Raw genomic sequence first — 27,154 nt, forward strand, 5'->3', positions numbered from 1 at the left:
TTTAAAGTTCGGGTTTGTTCATCCCTAAGGGCTCATGCCCACTTGCGATGAAATTGGACAAATTCAATCCGATAAAAAATCGGATTGAATTCGGACCAATGTTAATCTATGTTTGTGTGCTCATCTGCATTTGTTTTGCAGCTAGTATCGGATCACAATCAGGCTGGAAAAAGATTGCAGCATGCTGCGAATGTAATCAGAAAACAGATCACACCCTGCAACAGAAGTAAATGAGTGTGATGAAAAAATCGCACAGCACTCGCACCATGTGAGGCGGCGATGGCGGCCAACATGGGGGCTCAGTCATAGCGTGACTAGTGCGTGATCCCCCCCAAAAAAGAAAAAAATTGGCTGTGGAGGGAAAGAGTTAAAAATATAAAAGTTCCATAAAATTATAAAATGCTGCCTTGTGCAGTCTCCTCCATTGTCCTCTGTTATCAGCTGCCTGCTTGTTCATGTTATGTGCGGTGTGAGAGGCAGCGATGGCGGCCAACATGGGGGCTCAGTCATAGCGTGATAAGGGCACGATCCACCCCCCAAAAAAAATGGCTGCGGAGTGAAACTTTAGGATTAGTAATGGATAGGTATCTTATTGACACCTCTCTATTACTAATGGGCTTAATGTCACCTTACAATACAAAGGTGACATTAACCCCTTATTACCCCATATGCCACAGCTACAGGGCAGTGGGAAGAGAGAGGCTAAGTGCCTGAATTGGCGCATCTTAGAGATGCGCCTTTTCTGGGGTGGCTGAGTGCTGGTGTTTGTAGCCAGGGGGACCAATAACCATGGTCCCTTTCTAGGCTATGAATCTCAGCCCGCAGCTGTCCACATAACCTTTTCTGGCTTTTACTTATAGGGGGACCCCACATCATTTTTGGGGGATTCCCCTATGGTAATAGCCAGTAAAGGCTAAATATACAGCTGCGGGCTGAGATTCATAGCCTAGGAAGCTCCATGGGTATTAACCTCTCCCTAGGCTACAAACATCGGTCTCCCAGTCGCTGGCTTTCCCTCTCTGGCGTAGAAAGTTGCGCAGGACCCCAATCAGCCTGTAACTTCATTTTCTGCTTTGATTTTGAGCATCATTCCAACTCCAGACCTCCATGGGATATTAGATGTGATTTATGTTCATAATTTTTAGGTTTTATTGTTCTCAACACATTCCACTATGTAATGAATAAAGATTTACAACTGGAATGTTTCATTCAGTGATATCTAGGATGTGGGATTTTAGTGTTCCCTTTATTTTTTTGAGCAGTGTATGTTATAATTTTCTTATATTTACATATACTATAGATTTATGCAAAGTTTCTTGAAAAAACAGTGATCATTTAAGTGATTAGCTCTCCTTTCATATAAATTGAATGTATTCAGATTAGATTTGGATACATTCATTTCATTGCTGCATTTCTGTAATCACTAGCAGAGAGTTGTTCAGTTATTATCAACAATTCTGAGAGGAACAAATAAAATTCATCTTTAATTTTAGAAATAATTCACTAAAATCTGATTTTTTTAATAACTCGCCTTGGGGCAAATCCTGCTCTATGGCAATGGATTAAAAAAAACTAATACTCGCTTCTCCTTCAATCATACCGTACCACCAGTCTCCCCATCAGTGCTTTTAGCTGCTATCTACTGTCGTCTATCCTCTTTATTTTATCTTCTATCAGGCCATATCTTCCATTCACTAGGCCTCACGCAGTCATACAGAGTGTGACACATCTCAATGACGTGCTCGGTGTCTCATGTGATGACATGGGGTTTAGTGAACAGGAGACCCAGAGATAAAATGGAAGACAGAATGTAGAACTGCTGATCGGAGCAGTGACGTGGGACAACTACAGGGTAGTTTGAAGACAAGTACCACATCTGAGAGCAGCATCAAGTTGTGGTAGGGGCCCTTATTCCAGCAATGCATCTTATTGTGCTGCATGCTGTCTTGACAGAATCACAATTTTGTCTGCTGCAGATGTACATGTTGTCTGAATGCTGTGCTGTGTATATCCTCACACCACTGATTGGCAGATTTTGATGCATAACGTGCATAGGCCGAAAGCTATTAATTAGTGGCAGGGAGCAGAGTTATACAGATTTCCTTTCATTCAACAAATTTGTCTGAATTGAATTTCAAGAGACTCGGTCTACTTGACTGGGATTCATTCATGCGTTCATTCAATACTTCTTACCACTGTACTATAAGATATCGTTTAAATGGACCATTATTTATAAAAAAAAATTGGGGGGTCAAACGATTCAGCAGGACCATTAGAATTGATCCAGTCAAACGTATATCATGACCTAGGTATATTTACAGTTGCAGAAAAAATAGACAATTAATAAGTAAGATTTTCGTTTTTGGCATTTAAGTTAACAATGACTAGAGCCACATTCAGGTATGATTTTGTCCCAATAATTATTATTCACTCTTTGCATAATAGATATAATCTGTTTTTATTTATTTTTAATTCAGACACTGATTATATGCTCTTTTAAAATCGACATTAACTACACAATTATTTTAATTCATAATGTAGGCTAGGATGTTTTGACTAAATTGATTAAAGATTGTCATAGCGAACAAGGTCAACACAAAATGTAATAAATGAATAATAAAATAATAATAATCATTATTTATATGGTGCCGACATATTCCGCATCACTTTACAATTCATGTGGCTCATAGGAGACATTCCAGATTAACACATAGTTCAGCAATTACATGAGTGAGGGCAGTGCTTGTAAGCTTACAATCTATGAGAAATGAATGGCTTCTCTGATATCTAAATGCCTATCCTACATAGTTTAAAACAAGGATTTAGACTAGTAGGATTCTAAGCTGCCTCCCAAATCCCTTCCTTCTCTAATTAATGTAGGGTTTCAGGAACAGCTGTATCAGTTCGTGAATGAGATGTCCTGACGTCAATCAGCAGATGAATCATCCTGACTAATCCCCATTTACTAGTGATAGAAAGAACATTCATTGTCTACAGCATATACCCAGTGTTAGGATAACTGAGGTAAAGCATCAGAGTCCTCAGATGTTTCTAATATGTTATTTTGCATCAGACTCAGTCCTTACTTTTCAAGACTTTCATCACTTTAATAGCTCTTATGCCAGGTTTAGTTAGACACAAACAATAAATGTGACTTAAGGAAACAACCTACAGTATGTAGCCCTTAGGGTGTTCACATATTTTTAAATATAATATAGATTTTATGCATTATATACAGCACTGTGCAAAAACTTTAGGCCAGTATGAAAAAAATGCTGCTAAGTAAGAATGCTTTTAAAAACAGAAGTGTTAATAATTTATTTATTATGAATCAAATAAATATTTGCTGGGACCATCCTTTGCCTTCAAAACAACATCAACTATTCTAGGTACACTTGCCCACAGTCATTTGAAAAATAAATATAAAATGAGCAGGGAGATTGTTCCAAACATCTTGGACAACTAACCACAGATCTTCTGTGGATGTAGGCTTATGCAAACCTATTTGTCTCTTCATCCCAGAAAGACTTGAAGATGTTGAGATCAGGTCTCTGTGGAGGCCATATTATCACTTCCAGGACTGATCTTTTTTACATTGAATATAGTTCTTAATGACATTACCTCTATCTTGGGGGTGGTTGTTCTGCTGCAGAATAAATTTGGAGCCAATCAGATGCCTCCCTGATGGTATTATAGTATGGATAAGTATTGATCTGTATTTTTCAGCATTGAGGTTACCATTGACTAAATCCCCAACTTCATTTGCTTAAATGCAGCCATAAATTTGCAAAGAACCTCCACTATTCTTCTCTGTGGCTGGCAGAAACTCATTATTGTTCCACTCTCCAGCCCTTTAGTGAAGAGGCAATCTGTTACAAACAGATATTTCAAATTTTACCTTATCATTCAAAAGTACTTGCAGCCACTTTTCTTCCCATGTTTTCATGCATAATTGAGTCACTTGGCCTTGTTTCAATAGAGGTTTTTTTACTGTCTGTTCTTCAATGAAGACCACTTCTAGCCAGACTTCCCTGAACAGTAGATGAGTGTAGCTGGGTATCACTGTTTTCTGCCAATTCTAAGCAGATCACACTATTATACATCTTATTTTGATGTGCAACCTATTGATCTATTTAAAGATCCTAATGTCAAAGTACTACCTTAAGTTAAATTAATAGGACTTCCTAGTTTTTATTTTAGTACTGTACATGCAGTGAACTGTGCTAAAGTCCCCATCATAGTTGACAATCAGTTTTGGAGTCACCCACTAATGTTCTAAAGAGGTAAATAAGAGTTAATTCATTCCAACTGCTCACAATCCAGGTGTAACCTTCAATACATTATCTATCCTGTATTGATACCTTAACATTTCTTCCACATAGCAAGTGGACATTATTGAAGCAATCATCAGGAAACCGACCTTCATTTTCATGTATGGGATTATATGCTTCACTACAAAACATTGTGGATGTTCTCTACTTTCTGTGTCTTCCTCTAGCTATTTATAAGTATATATATTTCAAATTCTGTCAGAGAGATAATTTACCAAAAACGTAGAACTATGTTTTACCATTATTTACTGTTTATAAAATATAAATAATAGAATAAAAATTGAAAAATCAGTTTTCAAAGTGCTCCAAGGCTAATTGATTTTTTTTTTATTTTCAATAATTTGCAGGGCCTGTGCACATGATATATTGCAGCATATATTTTACATAATAGTCCAACTATATGTATTTCATCTGTCATTGTAGATAAAAAAAGTAATAAAACTAAGAATACCACATGCAACATACAATGTAAGAGTGATGCAACAAGGAAGTAGTTCCTGACAATATGTTAGAGATTATCATCATCACAGAACCTCTTCCAGATGCTTAAGAATTTGGCTTCAGAAGTCTACTCCTGAAGTAACTGGAAAATGAAATACTTCATTATGGAGCTATAATGTCCAGTAATAAATTAAATACTGGGAAATACTGGTGAAAACCTATTTTGTGCATTTTATTAAAAAAAAAATTAGCATTCTTCATTGAATCTTTAATTGGTTATGTAGTATATATTGGGCTTTGTTTCAATTCTACCATTTCAATAAACTGTTTTTAAAATTAGTTTTTATATTTTGATAATCAAAATTGACATTAAAGGGGTTGTCCACTACTAGGAAAAACCCTTCTTGATCAAAATGTTTGGCCCCATGAAATAATAAAGCTTATACTCACCATCCGTTCCCACTGTGTCTCAAGTCACTCTTCCTGGGGCTCTCATGTGGTGCTGTGACACCCACCTCCACCTTCAGACAAATTGATCATGAAGAGAAAGTCTGGGTTGTTCACAGACTTCCTCTTCATGTTTGATTTGTCCGAAGGTGGGGACAGGGATGCCAGCGCTGATTGGGCTCTGGCGTCATGTGTCACAACATCTCTCGAGAGCCCTGGGGAGAGCCCTGGGGAATGGTGTTGAAACAGGAGGTGAGTATAAGCTTTATTATTTTATAGGCGTCAAGCGAGCAGTACGGCAAGAGGTTGTCAAAGTAGTGAACAACGTCTTTAACCCTAGAACGCATACCCATAGAAATCTACACATTCACGCACCTGGGGCCTTTTAGGCCTGTTTACAATTATCATGGAATAACTAAAATAAAAATACTTTTCAAAGTTTATTGCAAAGTAAGGATGCATTCCCACTAGCGCAGGGGTCCGCCAGGACGGGAGTCCGTAATGGATCTGACCTTCTGGTGACCCCAGCTAAGGCTGGCGGACGCATACCTGAGGCCTCGCAGGCCTGCCAGCTTACTTGTTTTCTATTTTCTGTAAAATTACTTTAGTTAGAATTTTGAAACTCTAGGTATTCCTCAGGTATATAGTTGTTAGTAATTTCCAGTTGTTCATATATTTTTATGTTATAGGCATTTCGGTATAACAACCTTTTTTTGGGACTACCCCATATTCACGCACCTGGGGCCTTTTAGGCCTGTGTGCAAATAACACGGAATAACTCAAATAAAAATACTTTTCAACATTTATTTTACAATTGCAAGGTAAGGATGCATTCCAACTAGTGCTGGGGTCCGCCAGGAGGGGATCCGTAATGGATCTGACCTCCTGGTGACCCCAGCTAAGGCTGGCGGAATCCCACCATTCCGGCAGCCTTAGCTGGAGTTACCAGGAGGTCAGATCCATTATGGATCCCCTTCTGGTGAACCCCAGCGCTACTGGGAACACAGCCTAAGATGTGTATATTTCAAAACATAATTAGGTGCATAAAACAACAAAAAGTAAGTAAATGGGCACGCCAAATATAGGCATTCTATATGCAATTATTTTATGAAAACATTTTTTGGTTATAGCAAACTTGGTGCAGGAATATTTATTTGTAACTTTACATATTCCCCCGACAATTCTTGCATATTATTTTTTCGGCTGAATGTTCCTTGCATACATTTTGTCCGCAAGTAGAACAGAAACGCTCCGATTTTCTTTCCTTCTTTGCTGGACAAATATAGCAGCGCTTTCTTTTTTTTCTCTTTGCTCTGGATGTTCCAGAAAGCGTATTCCACATCGGATCATTGCCTCCGTAATTTGCCTTGATAAGCATATCATGCTGCTTCTCTCCATCATAGTAGGCATCAAAAGTTCATAACAAAGTTCTGTCAAATATAGACGTCTCTTCTCTTTCCTGTTGGCATGAAATTCTGGATTAGTTTGACAATAAACAATGTAGCTATTGAGGGCTGACACATCAAGGATATTGGAAACAAAGGAATGCAGAATCCACACTCTTCCCAGAAATAGCAGCAATAGCAGAGTCATAAAAGTTCTTCCCCAGCAACAATACAGACAAAAAGACTGAGTATCACATGTAAACCTAGTACAGGCCTAAAAGGCCCCAGGTGCGTGAATATGGGGTAGTCCCAAAAAAAGGTTGTTATACCGAAATGTCTGTAACATAAAAATATATGAATAACTGGAAATTACTAACAACTATATACCTGAGGATTACCTAGATTTTCAAAATTCTAACTAAAGTACTTTTACAGAAAATAGAAAACAAGTAACCTGGCAGGCCTGCGAGGCCCCAGGTATGCGTTCTAGGGTTAAAGTGCTTCAAGATGTGATATTTAGCAACAAAAAATAGTAAGTTGTCCATGTGTGTGAAATGGTAAAATAAACTGACTCCTCCAACAACATGATAACTAGGATGTTATTGTAAAATGTGCTCCAATATTAGTAGTTCTTCTTCCGTTTACCCAAATCTAGATATTCTTATAGCTCAATCCTCCACCATCATAGCTAGACCATCCAGCTGTGTAGCCAACTGTTGACAACTTTGTGATTGTAATCTGTATAATATAAGAACTGCTAAAATCAAACAATATAACTCAATTTCATATTCCCCCATCCTTACCATTCTCTATATGTAGTCCTATCTGTGAGTCTTATATTTCATATCACCCTACATTTTTAATTATGTTAATTAATAATGTATATATTAAAATAGCAAATTACACGTTCCTTAATTTACATGAACTATATATTGATCCCTAGCAAATAATAATAGATGTGTAGCTACTTAGCATAGCAACCATTAAATGTCAGAACCAAATCGATTAGATCCTTATTACACTACTGTCATCTTTTTTCCCTTCCTGTTTCTCTGGGTGTATTCACAAAGAAGAAACAAATAAGTCCGGGAAGTGGATTGTAACTGTGTCAAACACCACTGAATCTAAGGCTCTAAAAATCCGCCCTAAAAGTAAGTGCCTTATTTTATCCTGATTTTATCATATAACGTTAATAAATTTGGCCAATTGATATATTTTGATAAAAATTGAAAACTCGTCCACAATTTATTTTTGTTGATAAAATATGCATAGAAAGAAAAGATTTCCATAAATTATCTTTTACAAACCTTTATTCTACTTCATATTTCTTAACCATACCTTTTCCTAATTTAATTAAAAAGTGAAAAAGTTTCCGTAGAACATTTCAAATATCAAAGTGCTAAATTTTAAAATTAACATGAATATTTTAAAAATTATGTAACAAATGTAATAAACACAAATAATTTGGTACATTTAAATTAAATAGAATGTCAGTCCTTAATCATGTTTTTTTTTCTTATGGTGTGAATAATTTAAACTTAACCATAAAAAGTAAAAATAACAGGTTAATCATAGGTTTCATACATTAACATATTATATTCAAGTATTTTTTAAATAAATATTTGCCAAATAATCCTTTCTTTTAAGGATTTTGCTAAAATTGGCTCATAATATTCCTATTTCTTAGTAGGATAAAATTACAAGTATATGTTTCAGAAATTAATATATTCAAAGAAATGCAAAGTGTAAAATAAATATGTTAATAATTGATTTCTTTGAAAACACCAAGTTCTTTAAAAAATACAATTTCAAATTCATTTGTTCATATTGGAAAAAGCAAAATGGGAAATAATGTATCTCTGAAACGTGATTTTTCAATGTAATATGCATAAGGAAAAATATATCTTTTAGATTAAATAGAAGCCATACCTATATTTTCTTAAATATTCAAAAAATGAAAGTATTTATCTCAACAGTCAAAAGAAATACAGGTAACTATAATAATTTATCTTGAGGGATGACTTATGAATATACTTCAAACAATCATGTCAATGCCAGACATTGTAGCTGTGACATGGTCAAAAACCACATGTGGTTGACAGTATGTGTTTTTTTGCTCATACAAAAAGTGCATTTTTTACGGCATTGCCTAAATTTAATAGGTAAAGTTAATCATGGAACACTCAGTGTTCCAAAAATTAACCTGCTAAACAACATGCTGTTAAAAAATGCAATGTTAAAGCATGCTTTTGAGAAAACTGAAGTCACCCACACACATTTTTTTAAATTTTTGCCCATATTTTGACTGTGTCACAATCACACCACTTGGCTGTATCTGCAGGGTTTGCAAGCAAGACAACCTTACTATTATTTTCAAATGTTATTAAACCTTAATATTCAGGACATATATTGTTTGGCAAAATAATGGCTGCAAATAGTAACTAAAGAAAAAAAGCAATAATTTATTTTGGGTGAAAATTTGTTTGAATTGAAATAGTATTACTGTTTTTATTACGTTTTTATATAGTTTACTTGCCTGCATGTTATATTTATCTTGCCAGTTTTTGTGATGGTATGCAAAAGGGGGATAAATCAGTTTTCAAAAGTACTGAGTAGAGAAGAACAAATTTATACCAGTGGAATTTAATTCTCCTCTCCAAATATTTAAATTATCTAGAATATGGATTTTTTTACATTATGTTCCATGCAAAATCAGCTGGCTGACATTTCTCTGAATGTACAAAAAGTATTATTCACTTTACTGCTCAATTGTTTCACTACTTCCCAGGTCTACCATCTCTTACTCCACGCTTCTTTTTTTCACTTCCTACATTCGCACACATTTTCTTAGACTTCCTTCAAATCTGGGCCTTAGCTCTCTGTCGACTTGGCCTCTCATGTCCCTGCTGACCATTCCATCCCAGCACACATCATGATTTCACAAAATATGTTTATGGGGTGCTGACTAGGCTTTGGGCGATGCACGTCATAAAGTCAAGACGTTATGACATGCATCTCAAAACCATGGCTTGCAAGAACGTCAGAAGTCTTGTAGGCTGGAAGCCATTCAAGAGCAAAACAGGCCCAAAGAATATGTGCGTGATGGGGGAAGATGAAAATAAGAAGCACAAAGTACTGGATGGTGTACTGGGTGGGTGGCAGAGCAGAACAACAGTGAGGCAGGTATGTTTCTTTTTTTGCTATCCTGCATTTGTTATGCTCTGGGGTCTGGATATACCCAAACACATTATACAGAACATTAAATTTGCATCAAATAACTTTAATGTGAATCAAATTTCCAGGATAAATTAACGTAATTTAGCAAATTACAAGTATTGCATATCTGCTCATCTCTAGTAAAGAGAAAAATCAAGTGTGCAAAATATAGATTGATTAGGATTCATGTTTTTAATCTATAGTTATATAGAACAGGGCTTAAATTTTGCATTGAATTATATTTAATTAATGGACTGTATATTTGAAGTTGAAAAAAATTGTAGATCTAAAATTTTGCTGTCATGCCATTCATACCATATATGTAGCTTCTTCATTGTAGCTACTATATGATAGTTTTTATGTTACTTTTTATATGTAATGTTAGAAATGACCTCTAACATCTGTTGTATTGCCGATTAGTGCGAGCAGTCACGTGACTACAAGTCTATGATTTGCATACCACCTGTCACATTCCTACTAGATGTGCTCTTTCTCATTTATTAAAAAGGAATTGAGCTTAACTGAGCACATCTAGCTAGAATGTGGCTATAAGTATTAAGAAGTCTGCAGTTACATAGAGTGACTTCAGACTTTTATCAGAATACTGGCTAACCTCTTTAAGGCTTGGACCTCATTAACATGGTAAAGCTGTGTGCTTGGAAAACCTGTGTAATGGCATGCAGGTTCCCCATGATTCCCTATTATACTAAAGACTCCTAAGACTACCTTTGGTTCCCCTAGAAAGCTTCATATTCTCCCCTACACCGTGAAGAAAATACAGCATAATACGACGTGCAATATAAGTCAGAAACCCATGTAAAATTAGTAGTCCATTTATGTACATAATGAACCCCAATTTTTCTTTTCTTGGTTCCTTGTTAAGTTCCATACAAGATAAATCTTTCTTAAAGTCTTATGCATGAATCCTAAGATTATATATATATATATGTGTGTGTGTGTGTGTGTGTGTGTGTGTATGTGTATATATATATATATATATATATATATATATATATATATATATATATAGTAAACAAAAAGGGAAACACCATAAAAGGATAAAAAAAAAGAGGACTTTAATGCCCTGTGGCGTGGCAATGTTTTGGCTAAAACAAATCCTTTCTTAAGCCTTTTTGTGCTGTTTCCCTTTTTGTTTGCCATCTGAAAGGCAATTGGAATGCTGGTCAGGGAAGCGTGCATGCTTTAAGGTATTTTTTCTGGTGCTGTTCCTCCTTTTCTACATATATATATACTAGATTGTGGCCCGATTCTAACGCATCGGGTATTCTAGAATATGCATGTCCCCGTAGTATATGGACAATGATGATTCCAGAATTCGCGGCAGACTGTGCCCGTCGCTGATTGGTCGAGGCAACCTTTATGACATCATCGTCGCCATGGCAACCATTATGACATCTACGTCGATACTGTGCCCGTCGCTGATTGGTAGAGGCCTGGCGGCCTCGACCAATCAGAGACGCGGGATTTCCATTATGACATCATCGTCGCCATGCTGTGCCCGTTGCTGATTGGTCAAGGCCTAGCGGCCTCGACCAATCAGAGATGCGGGATTTCCAGGACAGACAGACAGACAGAAAAACCCTTAGACAATTATATATATTAGTGTATATATATATATATATATATATACGTATATATACATATATATATATATACTAGATTGTGGCCCAATTCTAATGCATCGGGTATTCTAGAATATGCATGTCCACGTAGTATATGGACAATGATGATTCCAGAATTCGCGGCAGACTGTGCCCGTCGCTGATTGGTCGAGACAACCTTTATGACATCATCGTCGCCATGGCAACCATTATGACATCTACGTCGATACTGTGCCCGTCGCTGATTGGTCGAGGCCTGGCGGCCTCGACCAATCAGAGACGCGGGATTTCCATTATGACATCATCGTCGCCATGCTGTGCCCGTCGCTGATTGGTCGAGGCCTGGTGGCCTTGACCAATCAGAGACGCGGGATTTCCAAGACAGACAGACAGACAGACAGACAAACGGAAAAACCCTTAGACAATTATATATAGATATAATTGTCTAAGGGTTTTTCTGTCTGTCTGTCTGTCCTGGAAATCCCGCGTCTCTGATTGGTCGAGGCGGCCAGGCCTCGACCAATCAGCGACGGACACAGCATGGCGACGATGATGTCATAAAGGTTGCCTCGATTAATCAGCGAAGGGCACAGTCTGCCCCGAATTCGCCTCGACCAATCAGCGACGGGCACAGTATCGACGTAGATGTCATAATGGTTGCCATGGCGACGATGATGTCATAAAGGTTGTCTCGACCAATCAGCGACGGGCACAGTCTGCCGCGAATTCTGGAATCATCATTGTCCATATACTACGGTGACATGCATATTCTAGAATACCCGATGCATTAGAATCGGGCCACAGTCTAGTATATATATATACACACAGCTCTGGCAAAAATTAAGAGACTGTTACAGCTGGCGGAACTTACTGAATAGATTAAAGATGGTAAAGGTGTGTTCGCAGCCCGTGGTCCACCGCGCAGAGATGGAACCTGCTGATAAGTAATGGCGGCACTATATGGCGATACTACGCCGGAGTAAACTCAGGTTCAGACACCCGGTAAGAACTAAAGCAAACTCTGTTGCTTAACAGAGTTGCAGTGAAACAAATGAAATGCTGTGCCCTGTTAGTGAACACAGAATGCAGCAGACGAACGCTAGTGGGATCCCTGAGACTCACCCCCACTAAGCTGGTGATTGATCCTGCTCTGACCCTTGGTGGCTTTTGAGCCCACGCCTGAGGACACTCCGAGTCAGATGCAGAGATCAAGCGGGAGTTCCCACCGTACACTGACCAGTTGTCAGGATAAGTTAAGATTACAGCACAAAGTGCGTGCAGTGCCGTGCAGGCGGACACTGATGGTTTGACGCAGTACAGATCATGCTCTGGTGTAGGATAGCACTGTCAGGCGCTAGGTAGCTCAAACATTCACGAACATTCAACAACACAAGGAATGGGAATGATTAAGGAGCAATCACCAGAACAAGCACACATCCACACACACACACGATAATTTAGTTTATACTAGCACACGGCCATGTGGCCATGCAAACCTTTTATAGCTGTAGCACTCAAGGACCTTCCTAGTGGTCCAATAGGAGCTGCTTCAGGACCTGAGCGTGTGACTCCCGACCTCCAATGGAATGTCATCCTGTGGGCATGCTCAGTATGGGAAAAGCAGGACTTAGTCCCTGAAACGCTTTCTCGCTGCTGATCAGTACTGGCTACAAAGGCAGAGCCTGGAAAGGCAGCAGTAACCAAGCACACAGTATTAGCTTGAGCTAGATGCTGGGACCGACATCTCTGCTGATCAGGCTCCACTGCAGGTGAAGGAGAATGGGAGACCGCAGCGGAGATGGTTCGAGATTCCCCCTGTTCAGCGGCAGGAACTCAACTCCTAACAGAGACGACTGCAAAATTTTCAGTTTGTCTGATTTTTCTTTTTTTAGATATATTTTTGAGTCAAATGTAAATTGTTCTTTTATTCTATGAGCTACTGACAACATTTCTCTGAATTTCCAAGCAATACATTTTGTATTTATTTTCTGAAAATGAGAAATGGTCAAAATAACAAAAAAATGCATTGCTTGCAGACCTCAAATAATGCAAAAAAAAAAGTTCATAATCATTGAGAAGCAACAATACTAATGTTTTAACTCAGGAAGAGTTCAGAAATTAATATTTTGTGGAATAACTATGACTTTTAATCACAGCTTTCATGTGTCTTGGCATGCTTTCCACCAGTCTTTCACACTGCTTTTGAGTGACCTTATGCCACTCTTGGTACAAAAATTTAAGCAGCTCTTCTTAGTTTGATGGCTTGTGACTATCCATCTTCCTCTTGATTACATTCCAGAGGTTTTCAATGGGGTTCAGGTCTGGAAATTGGGCTGGCCATGAAAGGGATTTGATGTGGTGGTCCTTCATCCACACCTTGATTGACCTAGCTGTGTGGCATGGCGCATTGTCCTGCTGGAAAATCCAGTCCTCAGAGTTGGGGAACATTGCCCGAGCAGAAAGAATCAACTGTTTTTCCAGGATAACCTTGTATGCTGCTTGATTCATACGTCCTTTGCAAAGAACAACCTGCCCAATTTCAGCCTTGCTGAAGCATCCCCAGATCATCACCGATCCTCCACAAAATTTCACAGGGGGTGCAAGACACTGTGGCTTATACGCCTCTCCAAGTCCCTGTTTAACCATTAGATGACCAGGTGTTGATCTGGGGATGCTTTGTGATAGTCACTCCAAAACATTGACTTTGTTATCCTGAAGCCACTTTGTTACCATTTTGGTAGTAAGCTTTGGGTTATTTTCCAGTTATAAGACCCATTTCTGCCCAAGCTTTAACTTCCTCGCTGATGTTGCTTCAGCATTGCCACATAATATTCTTTTCACATGATGTCATCTATTTTTTGAAGTGCACCAGTCCCTCCTGCTGCAAAACATGATACTGCCATCCCTGCCATTCACAGTTGGAATGGTGTTCTTAGGCTTCTAAGCTTCTCCCTTTTTCCTTCAAACATAACGATGGTCAATAGGCACAAAAAGTTCAATTTTCATTTCATCAGACCACAGGACATGTCTCAAAAATTAAGGTCTTTGTTCCTGTGTGGATTTGCAAACATTAATCTGGCTTTTTTATGTTTTTTTTTGGAGTAATGGCTTCTTCCTTGCAGAGTGGCCTTTCAGCCCATGTTAATGCAGTACTCATTTCACTGTGGATTTTGACACAATCTTATCAGCTTCCACAATCTTCTTAACAAGGTCTTTTGCTTCTGTCCTTGGGTTTATATGCACATGTCAGACCAAAGCACATTCATCTCTGGAACCCAGAACCCTTCTCCTTCCTGAGCAGTATGATAGCTGGATATTCCCATCTTGTTTGTACTTGGACATAATTGCTTACACAGATGAATGAGGCACCTTCAGAAATCTTGAAATTGTACCCAAGGATGACCCAGACATGTGCAAGTCCATAATTCTTTTCCTGATATCTTGAATGATTTCTTTAGACTTTCTCATGATGTTACACAAAGAAGCAGTGTGTTTTAGGTGTGCATTAAAATACATCCACGGGTGTGTCTCTAACTCAGATGTTGCTAAAAAAATGACACCTTCCAAACCCATGACATCACCATATGAGCAGTCCGGCATTGTTTAAAGGCATAGTAATCTTAATGTATGTAAACTTTTGAAAACATTCTCTCTCATTACTCTGGCATTTGGCAAATATTAATAATTATTCTGATTTCATTTCAGATATAGAGAAAACATGCATATGTGTCTTTTTATATAGTGTATGTAAACTTACGGTTTCAACTGTATACCGTATTTTTGGGATTATAGGACGCACTTTTTTCCCAAAAAATTTGGGGTGAAAATGGGGGTGCATCTTATAGTGCATATATACCTTACTAGTACTATTGCTGCAGGCCTCAGGCTGGGATGAGGGGGTGTCTGGTGGTGCTGCGGGTGCCCGGTGGTGCTACGTTGGTGTCCATCACTGCAGGGGTGTCCGGCAATGCTGCCCATTGCTGCTGCGGTTGTCTCCAGTCTGGTACTGCTGTGTGGGGCTCTTCACATTTTGTGAAAGGCCAGAGCACCCCCCGCAGTGCCATAGTTTCCTGTGCAGTGGACTTCAGGAAAATTGCCACCAGGGGTGGCGCCTGAGCAGATGGAGATCTCGGGACCATGATCTCGGGAGATGAGATTTCAGCACTGAGATCTTTCATAAAATGTCGGCAGAGCCCCCGTGTAGCAGTACCGGGTCGGAGACACCCGCAGCAGCACCGGGCAGCACAGCTGGAAACACCCGCAGTGCTGGACACCAACATAACACCGCCGGGAACTCGCAGACCAAGAGACAGCCACAGCAGCACCGGGCAGCACCACTGGACACCCCCACAATGCCGGACAACCCTGCAGCACCAAACAACTCTGCAGCACTAGACACCAGCAGCGGCGTGCTGCATATCGGAACACCCCCTCATCTCAGCCTGTGGCCTGCAGAATCACCCCACTCCTGCCTCCTCCAGCAGGGACCCTGGGACCCAGCTTCACCGCAGCCACAACCCCCAGTAAGTAATGGATTATAAGAAGCACCACACTTTTATTAAAAACATTTTTTTCCTATATTTCTCTTCAAAATTTGCGGTGCGTCTTATAATCCGGAGTGTCTTATAATCAGCAAAATACATATATATATTTATACGTATATATATTTGTTAGGGTTGGCGGAACGCACTGAGTATATATATATGTATTATTAGGTGCGTTTGCAACCGGGGTCCACCATGCAGGAGAGGAACCTGCTGCTGGCAAAAGACGGCGCTCTATGGCGGTATAAGCGAACTCTGTTAACTCCACAGAGTCGCTAGGAACAAGATGCTGTGCCCTTTTAACCTCAGAGAGGTACATAGCTACCAACCAGAGCAAACTGTGGTTATGCAGTCAGTGAAAACAGACAAACAACTCCTCACCGGAGGTGCTGGTATTCTAGCGGCTTATTTCAGCCAAGGCCCTGAATGCACTCATACAAACTCCTCTCCAGAGGTGCCGGTATTCTAAGAGCTTATTTCAGCCAAACCCTAACCGCATCCAAACATGACCACACTGGCGCTGAGCTCATAGACATTGGTTTGATACTAGCGCATGGCCATGTGGCCATGAGAACCTTTTATAGATGCAGCAACTTCAGGACCTTCCTAGAGCACCAATGGGAGCTGGTGAGAGGACCTGTCAGGGATGGGATCCTGGCAGACTCCTAAGAGCAGAACTAACCAGTGAACAACGGGAATACAGAAAAGAGGAATTAGGACCAGAAGGAGTCGTGCTGTTAGACCGAGGCAACATCCTTCTGAGGCGCAAACAGTCGGTGGCCGGAACGCCGAGCAAGTAAGAGACTCTAAGTACTACTGCAAACCACGGCAGGGCAGCCAATTATAGATTGGCTGTCTCACACAAATCACCTAAGCAGACATCGGAGGCAGCTGTGGGAGAGGGGCGACTCTAGGGTCCCGGAAGAACTCCAGGCCTACCCCGTCATACGGGTGCGTCCTACCATATCACCTGGGGGACGGAGAGAACGAACATCAGAGACAGACAGATTCAGTTGTGAGGACTATCCCGGGAGCTCAGCAGGGAAGGACTACAACACACAGCGCTAGAAGGTAGACACTGATTCCCACCTGTAAAGAGAACTCCTGATATGCCTTTGGACCGGCCGGTCTCTGACAACCCGGCAGACAGCGCTCTGGACTGAGGTCTCTAAAACCTTCAGTAAAGAGGTAAAGAGACTGCAACCTGGTGTCCTCGTTATTTACTGCACCGCACCATCTACATCCGTCACATCATTCACTGTGCGCCCCTCGGCAGGGTCACGGACCGGGGCCTAGCCACCGTGACAACCCCAGAGCAGAGACTCAGAGGCCCGGTACCGGGTACCCCTCGGCCCTGCGGCAGTGGGGGCGCTCCAACTTGGCGTCACGAACAGGATCTACTTAAGCCTGAAGAATCAGGTCATGTGTGCCTTGGAACTGTGATTTATTGTGCTTGGACTGTGTATTGCCATTTACCGCCAAAAATTCGCCATTGCCGCGCACGGAGGGAGGAGCCTTAGCTTCGTGGGCGGAACCAGCCAAAAGAGGCGCGGAACGGAAAGCGCAGTAAGGCACCAATCCCGGAAAAGGAACTCCGACCTTCAGCAGGTTAGTGGGAGGAAGGGACAGCCATGTCCGAGTCAGGAGGAGAGGAGGTGGCGGCCGCAGCTGCGGATGCAGGGGCAGCTCTGGTCCCCGCAGCGAGTGAAGCCGCGGCCCTAATGCCACCACCAGTTGCCGCAGAACCCGCTGTCCCCCTCAGCCAGTCGGACACTGCCGCTAACACAAAAGCCATAATGCCCTTCTTCATGCCGTACCTGCCCGGAGCGACCTGGCTCCCACGATACTCGGGGGAGTCGCATACATTCACTGACTTTAAAGAAGGGCTCTGCAGCCTGCTCGAGTTCTATCCCCTGACAGAGCCTCAGAAGGTTCATATGATAACCGGCCAACTCTTTGGGGCGGCTCTGAGAGAATTGAAGTCCTGGCCCGCCGAGGATAAGGGAACTGCACAACAGATTTTTGCAAAGCTGAAAGCCACCTTCGATACTCGCACTGCTACAGAAATTAAACTGACTTTCTATGGATGCAAACAAAGGCCGCAGGATAGCTTACGGGACTATGCCCTTAATCTCCAGGAGGCGATGTGGGCCATTAAGCAGAGTGACCCCGGCAGCATGCAAGATGAGGAAAAACTTCTGAAGGAGCGGTTCATTGAGGGGCTTCTGTGCAGTCACCAGCGGGGCCAATTGCACTTCCTGGCCATGCAAAATCCAGACTTGACTTTTGCGCAATTCAAAGATAAGGCTATCCAGGCATTGCAGGAGCGACAGCCCAGCCGCGTAATACCACCCAGGCGCCCCGCTCTCACATACCACCAGGAGGTGGCATCGGATACCCCAGTTGCCACGGAGGCCGACGCCCAGAGCTTCGAGGACGACTCCCCTGCAGGACTCCGTCTTCAGATGCAGGAGCTGACCAAGAGCGTTGCTGCCCTAGCCCGGACGGTGCAGTCCCTACAGGAGGCCCCCAAGGAAAAGATCCAGCTAGCCTCCGGACCAGAAGATGTCCCCTGGACGCGACAGAAGAGGACCCCACCGACCAGAGGCCGGGACAGCGATCGCTTCCATCAGGACGGACGACCCATCTGCCGCCGATGTCACCAGGTGGGCCACCTTGCAAGGTACTGTCCTTTAAACGAGCAACCCCTGGGGCAAAGGGCCAACCCCCAGGAGTAGGACGGTCAGGCCCGCAGCATTGGAGAACCAAGTATATTGGAGGACGACCAGTTCTCCCTGTAGTGGTTGATGGAATCCCCTTGAACGCTTTGCTGGACACCGGTTCTCAGGTGACAACTATACCTTACGTGCTTTATAAACGGTATTGGGAGGACGCTGATATTACTCGTGGCCCTGACGATGATTTCACCATAATAGCCAGTAATGGTCAGCCGTTACCACAAGTGGGGTATAAGGAGATCACCATCAAGGTGGGGCGGGTGGAATTGAAAGCCCAAGGGATTGTGATTGTTGATATTGATCATCGAGAATGTAATCCCATGATGACTCTCGGTACTAATGTTATAGAAAATTGTCTTGCAGAAGTTATTGTTTTGTTGCAACAGGTGGCACAAACCGCTGGCCACAGCGAGCAACAGGCCCTGCAGAAGGAAATCAGAGCTCTGATGCAGAGACAGCAGGTAGAGCTGACTGGTGGTGAGATTGGTCGTGTCACTGTGAGTGATTCAAATCCCATCGCGATACCCCCTAGGAGTGAGATGTTAATATGGTGTCGGGCAGCCATAGGCCTCAGGGGTAAGGACTACCAGGCCTTGGTAGAACCCGTATATTCAGACAATAGGCCTACTGTTCTGACAGCCCGGGGGGTGGTCGACGTCCGCCAGGGGAGAGTGCCCGTACGTGTCCTCAATTGTGGGGAAGAAGAGATTCACCTCACCAAGTATACCACGCTCGCCAAACTGTTCACTGTCAATAATAGTGTGATACAGACACCTGAACCCTTGGTCCCGTCAAACGTGGCGGAGAACAAAGGTTCTGCAGAGCACTCGAAAGAGTGGTGTCGGGAATTGCATGTGGGCACTGACTCTACCCCATTCCATCAAAAACAGGGGGCCTACAGGGTGGTACACGAGTACGAGCAGGTATTCAGCAAACACCCCTTAGATTTTGGGCAGGTGAAAGGGATCCAACATCACATCCCCACGGGAGATCACCGACCCATAAAAGAGAGATATCGCCCTGTACCCCCAGCTCATTACCAGTGTGCCAAGGACATGCTGCGGGAAATGAAGGAGGCTGGGGTGGTGAGAGACAGCTGTAGCCCCTGGGCAGCTCTGTTAGTCCTTGTTAAAAAGAATGATGGTACCATGAGGATGTGTGTTGACTACAGGCAGTTGAATCGCATTACACATAAGGACGCATATCCACTGCCCAGGATAGAGGAGTCTCTGGCCGCCTTAAAATCTGCTAACTACTTCTCTACCTTAGATCTCACCAGTGGGTACTGGCAGGTTCCTGTAGCGGAGGCGGACAAAGAGAAGACGGCCTTCACGACACCAATGGGTCTCTGCGAGTTCAACTACATGCCCTTCGGATTGTGCAATGCTCCCGGGACGTTCCAGAGGATGATGGAGTGCTGCCTAGGACACATGAACTTTGAAACTGTGCTGCTGTATTTGGATGATGTCATTGTCTTCTCTAAGACCTACGAAGACCATCTGAAGCACCTGGCCGAGGTGTTTGAAGCCCTGTCCAACTTCGGCTTAAAGGTGAAACCGTCCAAGTGTCATCTGCTGAAACCTAAAGTGCAGTACCTGGGCCATGTGGTGAGCGCTGAAGGAGTGGCCCCAGACCCCGACAAGGTCACAGTGATCAAGGACTGGCCAAAGCCCAGTGACCTCCACGAAGTCCGGCAGTTCCTCGGGCTGGTAGGCTATTACCGAAGGTTCATTAAGGACTTCACCAAGAAGGCCGCACCCTTGCAAAACCTGTTGGTGGGCCAACCAAAGAAGACCAAGGGGAGAAACACCCCCTTTGATTGGAACAAGGAGCTGGAGGAATCCTTCACCTGTTTGAAGTCGGCACTGACAGGAGAAGAGGTACTGGCTTACCCCGAATACGACCAACCGTTTGTGCTGTACACAGATGCCAGTAATGTGGGATTAGGAGCCGTGCTGTCTCAGGTCCAGAAAGGCAAAGAAAGGGTGATCGCTTATGCCAGCAGGAAACTCCGTCCCACGGAAAGGAACCCTGACAACTACAGTTCCTTTAAGCTGGAATTCCTTGCCGTTGTGTGGGCAGTGACAGAGAGGTTCAAACACTACCTGGCCTCCGCGAAATTCACCATCTTCACGGACAACAATCCGCTAACGCATCTGGATACTGCCAAACTCGGGGCTTTGGAACAGCGATGGATGGCCCGGCTGTCCAACTATGATTACACCATCAAGTACCGGGCAGGACACGAGAATGCCAATGCCGATGCCTTGTCCCGAATGCCCAATTTGCCAGAAGCGGGAGAAGACCCGGAGGCACTTGAAGAGGTGGAGCTGCCTGCGTTCCATCGCCCCAAAGCCACTCAGAGCTCTCATCATGTGAAGAACAGGCACAAGAACCAACCGGATGACACGCTGAATCCCCTGCCCCATCACGGGTGGGCGGAAACCCAGGATGGTGACCCCGCGGTCCGTCGGGTGAAAGAGCTCTTGACGCAGGCAGGGTCGCACCCTGGCCCAGATGACCCACAAGAGACCCAACAGCTGTGGAAGGGGAGAAGCAAACTGTTTATCCATGATGGCAAGTTGTGCAGGAGGAGCATCGACCCACGTACTCACGAATTGGTGTGGCAGTTAGTGGTGCCAAGGCGAGATGCGCCCATGGTTCTGGGAGCCTACCATGATGGAGCCAGACACTTCGGATGGAGGAAGCTGGAAAGGCTCCTCCGAGGGAGGTTCTATTGGATTGGCATGAAGAGAACCATTGAGAAGTGGTGTCGGGAGTGTGGTCCATGTGGTCTGCGCAGGAAGGACCGTGACAGTCAACGGGCTCCCCTGCGGCCTATCATCACCAAACGGCCGCTCGAACTGGTCGCGTTGGATCATGTGAAGCTGACACCTAGCCGGTCGGGCTATATCTACGCCCTTACCATCGTGGACCACTACTCCAGGTTTTTGGTGGTTGTACCTGTCAAGGATCTAACGGCCAGGACTGCCGCCAGGGCCTTCCAGCAGCACTTTTGTAGGCCCCATGGCTACCCAGAGAAGGTACTGACTGATCAGGGACCTGCATTCAAAGTGGAAGTGTTCCAAGAATTCTGTCAACTGTACGGGTGTAAGAAGATCAGAACCACACCGTACCATCCTCAAACCAACGGGATGTGTGAGAAGATGAACCAAGTGGTAATCGATTTATTGAAGACCTTGCCTGTGGAGGAACGGAACCTGTGGCCAATAAAGTTGCCTGACTTGGTGGATATGTACAATCACATCCCAGTATGTTCCACCAACTGTACTGCAGCGTACCTGATGCGAGGAAGATCTAGTCGGTTACCCGTTGATCTGGACATGGGGGTCCTAGTACCCGAAGATACCTCGCCGGATGCAGATTGGGATGCAGAGAGGCAGCAAAGGTACCGCGAAGTACAGGAGTGTGTAGAAAGAAGTCTCGCCCAGGCTAGGCAGAAACAAGAAAGGGACTACAACCAACACGCTCCTGCGATTCCCCTGTCACCTGGTGAGCAAGTACTTAAACGAAAGAGGAGATTACACAAGCTCGATGACCAATGGGAAGCGGAACCGTATACCATCCTGCCATCCGACTTCGACAACACAAAGGTCTGTCTCATCAGCAAGGACAGAGGGGAGACCTCGACAGCGGTATCCAGGGATCACCTTGAGGTCTGCCCCGATAAGTTGAGAGAGAGGGACACGGCCCCAAGAATCTCCCCGCCGGTGGGAAAGGAGAAGATGATCCATACCGTCCTTGGTGACTTTCCCCAGTCCTGGACTCAGATAAATCAGGCCATCGTGGTACCTGTTCTAACCTTTGAACAGCCGGACCCACCAGAAGCGATGGTGGTACCAGATCATCCGGCCACGCAACCTCAACAAGCCCTACCTGAAAATGCCATGCCAACCGTTGAACCGGCAAATCCTCCCTCTGCTATCGGTGAACCTGCTGTACCCACTGTTGATAGCAGCAGCTCAGAGAGCCCCAACCTGCCAGTGCTACCCAGACTCACTAGAAGTGTAGTTAGAAGACAGTGCACTACACCAGCGGTAGCAAGCATAGCGGGCCCTGTTAGGCCAATAGCAACCCCTGCGCTGCGAAGGTCCACACGCAGCACTCAGAACCAAACTCCCCTCCGCTACAAAACTTGGAGGTATTAGCGAGGGCTGCTATTTACTTGGAAGTGTTTGTGTGCATATCTTTTGTTACAGGTTTTAAAATGGACAATAGAGTAATGGACGGTGAATTGCTCATAAAAAAAAAAAAAACTTTCAAAAGGGGACCCCTTTGTTTACCCGGGGTCCCCGCTGTTTCAACCACTGAACTAAGAGTCATAAACTGTGCATGACCTAACTTTCGCAACGTTCAAGAGTTCTCACCTCCCATAAAGGGAAGCACTGTTATGTTTAATTGTTATGCTATTTCAAAAATTTTGTGTGTTTCCTGTTAACATGTATTGTTGTTCTTGTTTTCCCAGTCCGGGAGTACTGGATTTAACCGGGGGGGAGTGCAGCGCCCCAGAGTCCTGGTCGTTGCAGTACTGTGGCTCCGCCACTATGGGGAGCTATGGTACGTCTGATTGCACTAAAGGAGTTTCTCTGACCAGGTAACACCTCACTACACTTCACACTCCGGCCACCAGGGGGGTGGTCCTATCTAGTAGGCCATTCCTCACACTTTGGTAAAACTGGGGGTTGGACAGGAAGACAGAGAGAAGTAACTGGGAAGAGCTGGTGAGAGGACCTGTCAGGGATGGGATCCTGGCAGACTCCTAAGAGCAGAACTAACCAGTGAACAACGGGAATACAGAAAAGAGGAATTAGGACCAGAAGGAGTCGTGCTGTTAGACCGAGGCAACATCCTTCTGAGGCGCAAACAGTCGGTGGCCGGAACGCCGAGCAAGTAAGAGACTCTAAGTATTGGCAGGGCAGCCAATTATAGATTGGCTGTCTCACACAAATCACCTAAGCAGACATCGGAGGCAGCTGTGGGAGAGGGGCGACTCTAGGGTCCCGGAAGAACTCCAGGCCTACCCCGTCATACGGGTGCGTCCTACCATATCACCTGGGGGACGGAGAGAACGAACATCAGAGACAGACAGATTCAGTTGTGAGGACTATCCCAGGAGCTCAGCAGGGAAGGACTACAACACACAGCGCTAGAAGGTAGACACTGATTCCCACCTGTAAAGAGAACTCCTGATATGCCTTTGGACCGGCCGGTCTCTGACAACCCGGCAGACAGCGCTCTGGACTGAGGTCTCTAAAACCTTCAGTAAAGAGGTAAAGAGACTGCAACCTGGTGTCCTCGTTATTTACTGCACCGCACCATCTACATCCGTCACATCATTCACTGTGCGCCCCTCGGCAGGGTCACGGACCGGGGCCTAGCCACCGTGACAACCCCAGAGCAGAGACTCAGAGGCCCGGTACCGGGTACCCCTCGGCCCTGTGGCAGTGGGGGCGCTCCATAAGGACTCCTGCTCAAACACACATTTCTCCAACTTGGCGTAGAGGAAGTTAGTTCGTAAGAGGTAGAAGACTCTGCAAACATCTCTCCGGTGGGAGTCAATATCTGGAGAGTAGATGAGAATATCATCCAGATAGACTATGACTGGGGTGGAGAGCATATTCCGGAAGATATCGTTTACAAAGTCTTGGAAAACAGCTGGGGCATTGCAGAGCCCAAAGGCATCACTAGATATTCATAGTGCCCATCCCTGGTGTTAAAAGCCGTCTTCCATTCGTCCCCCTCACGGATGCGAATCAGGTTGTAAGCACCCCGCAGATCTAGTTTAGTAAATACCCTTGCTCCCCGAAGCCTATCAAAAAGCTCAGATAACAGGGGCAGAGGATATTTATTCTTAACGGTGATGGCGTTAAGACCCCTGTAGTCTATGCATGGACGTAGTTCCCCGTTCTTCTGCACGAAGAAGAACCCAGCCCCTGCATGTGACACTGACTTTCTAATGAATCCTCTTGCCAGATTTTCCTGGATGTACTGAGATATTGCCTTCATCTCCAGTAGAGATAACAGATAGACTCGACCCCGGGGAGGCTCAGCACCAGGAAAGAGGTCAATAGGACAGTCATAGGGGCAGTGAGGTGGAAGGGTCTCCGCAGCCCTTTTGGAGAACACGTCCACATAGGGCCAATATTGCTTGGGCAGAGAGAATAGATCTGCGGGTAGCTCAGTTGTAGCAACCTGAATGCTCTCCCTCTGACATCTACCCCCACAAGATTCACCCCATCCCAAAATTCTGCCTGTGGACCACTCAGTATGAGGAGAGTGATACCGTAGCCAAGGCATCCCTCACAGGACCTCATCAATTCCCTCAGGAATGACAAGCAGAGATATAATCTCCGGATGAGATGGCAACAAGAACAGAGTGAAAGGGATGGTCTGGTGTGTAATCTGTGAGGGCAGTGTTGACCCATTCACCACTCCTACAGTTACTGGTTGAGCTAGCATTACCAGGGGTATTGCGTGATGTTGGGCGAAGGCAGAAGACATAAAATTGCCCTCCGCACAAGATTCCACGCAAGCTCTACCAAGTGAGTGAATGAGCCTATTGTAATTGTCCTCTTAAAGGACAATTTGGAGGCAAACATCGCCATGTCTAGTGTACCTCCACCTACTACCACTAGACGCTGGCGTTTCCTCGACCGCTGTGAACATCTGGTGGCAAGATGTCCTGACTGCTGGCAAACTTAGCAGACCTTGAGTGCACGAGCGGTCCGGGACTTAGATCCTGCTCAAGACACTTCCATGGCCTCATGTGACTCAGGGGCCTGGACCGGAGATTCCAAAGGTTTGGCAAAGGTGGGAGCCAGCCGAAACCTCTGCCTACACTGGGCCCACTCTAACCTCTGCTCGTGAAAACGGAGTTCAATAAGGGTAGACACAGCTATTAACTCCTCCAGTTTGGCGGGAATCTCCCTTGTGGCCAGAGCGTCCTTCACATGGTCAGCCAGCCCCCTCCCAAATATAGGGATAAGGGCTTTATCTGACCACTCCAGCTCAGATGCTAGGGTGTGGAAGAGGATGGCAAAATGGCTGACCAAGGACGAGCCCTGAGTCAATGCCAACATTTGGAGCGCCGTATCATGGGTCACTCGAGGCCCTAAAAAGACCTGTTTCAGAGTGCTCAAAAACAACGGAGCACTCTGCATTACATGATCGCCACGTTCCCTCAACGGTGTAGCCCACTCCAACGCCCTGTCTGACAGGAGAGACACAATAAATCCCACCTTTGCCCGCTCTGTAGGGAAATGTGCCGCCAGGAGCTCAAGATGTATAGAGCACTGGCTCACAAAACCCCTACAAGATTTACTATCACTAGAAAATTTTTCTGGCAGCGGGAGGCGAGATAGGGTCAGAACAGGGGTGGCTGTGGACAAGGTTGCTGCAGCCACCCTAGCAGCCTGAACAGCAACCGCAGTAACATCCACAGCTGAGGTTGTGCGCTCGAGAGCCACCAACCTACCCTCCAGCTGCTGGATGTACCGCAAGGATTGCAGTTTATCCGCCATTTACTAGCCAGACCCTGGCGCTAGTATTATGTTATGGTTGGCGGAATGCACCGAGTATATATATATGTATTATTAGGTGCGTTCGCAACCAGGGGTCAACCGTGCAGGAGAGGAACCTGCTGCTGGCAAACAGCGGCGCTAAATGGTGGTATAAGCAAACTCTGTTAACTCCACAGAGTCAGTAGGAACAAGATGCTGTGCCCTGTTAACCTCACAGAGGTACACAGCTACCAATCAGAGCAAACTGTGGTCATGCAGTCAGAGAAAACAGACAAACAACTCCTCACCGGAGGTGCCGGTATTCTAGCTGCTTATTTCAGCCAAACCCTAACCGAATCCAGACATGACCACACTGGCGCTGAGCTCATAGACATTGGTTTGATACTAGCGCATGGCCATGTGGCCATGCAAACCTTTTATAGCTGCAGCAACTTCAGGACCTTCCTAGAGCACCAATGGGAGCTGCTATAGTACCTGAGCAACTTCAGGACCTTCCTAGAGGACCAATGGGAGCTGCTGCAGTATCTGAGCATGTGACCCCCAACCTCCAATGAGAGGTCTTACCCTGGGCATGCTCAGAAGGGGAAAAGCAGGACTTAGTCCCAGAGATGTCTGCTCGCCGCTGACCAGTACTGGCTACAAAGGCATAGCCTGGAAAAACAGTAGTAACCAGTCACCCAGTATCAGCCTGAGCCAGATACTGGGACTGACGTCTCCGCTGAGCAGGCTCCACTGTGGCTGGAGAAGAATGGGAGACTGCCTCGGAGGTGGTTCAAGATTCCCCCTGTGCAGAGGTGGGAGCTCGACACCTAACATATATTTGTGTGCTAGAACAACAAATTCCTCATAAAGAACTAATAATATAAATATAATCTAGTACTATAAAATT

At 44.4% G+C, this 27,154-nt stretch overlaps 1 protein-coding gene across 2 annotated transcripts in view; it reads left to right on the forward strand.

The window, feature by feature from the left end:
- KCNH8 (potassium voltage-gated channel subfamily H member 8) overlaps positions 1 to 27,154 on the forward strand; it is a 728,911-nt gene that overhangs the window by 479,029 nt on the left and 222,728 nt on the right. Inside the window, exon 8 of one of the 2 annotated variants that reach the window (XM_077268880.1) lies at positions 7,675 to 7,755. The exons of the other annotated variant lie outside the window; for it this stretch is intronic. Within the exon in view, the coding sequence (XP_077124995.1) occupies positions 7,675 to 7,755 (81 nt within the window). The remainder of the gene's footprint in view (positions 1 to 7,674; positions 7,756 to 27,154) is intronic. 2 annotated transcript variants of the gene reach the window in all.

The sequence above is a fragment of the Ranitomeya variabilis genome, chromosome 6 (genome assembly GCF_051348905.1).
Source record: "Ranitomeya variabilis isolate aRanVar5 chromosome 6, aRanVar5.hap1, whole genome shotgun sequence".
Classification (NCBI taxonomy): domain Eukaryota; kingdom Metazoa; phylum Chordata; class Amphibia; order Anura; family Dendrobatidae; genus Ranitomeya; species Ranitomeya variabilis.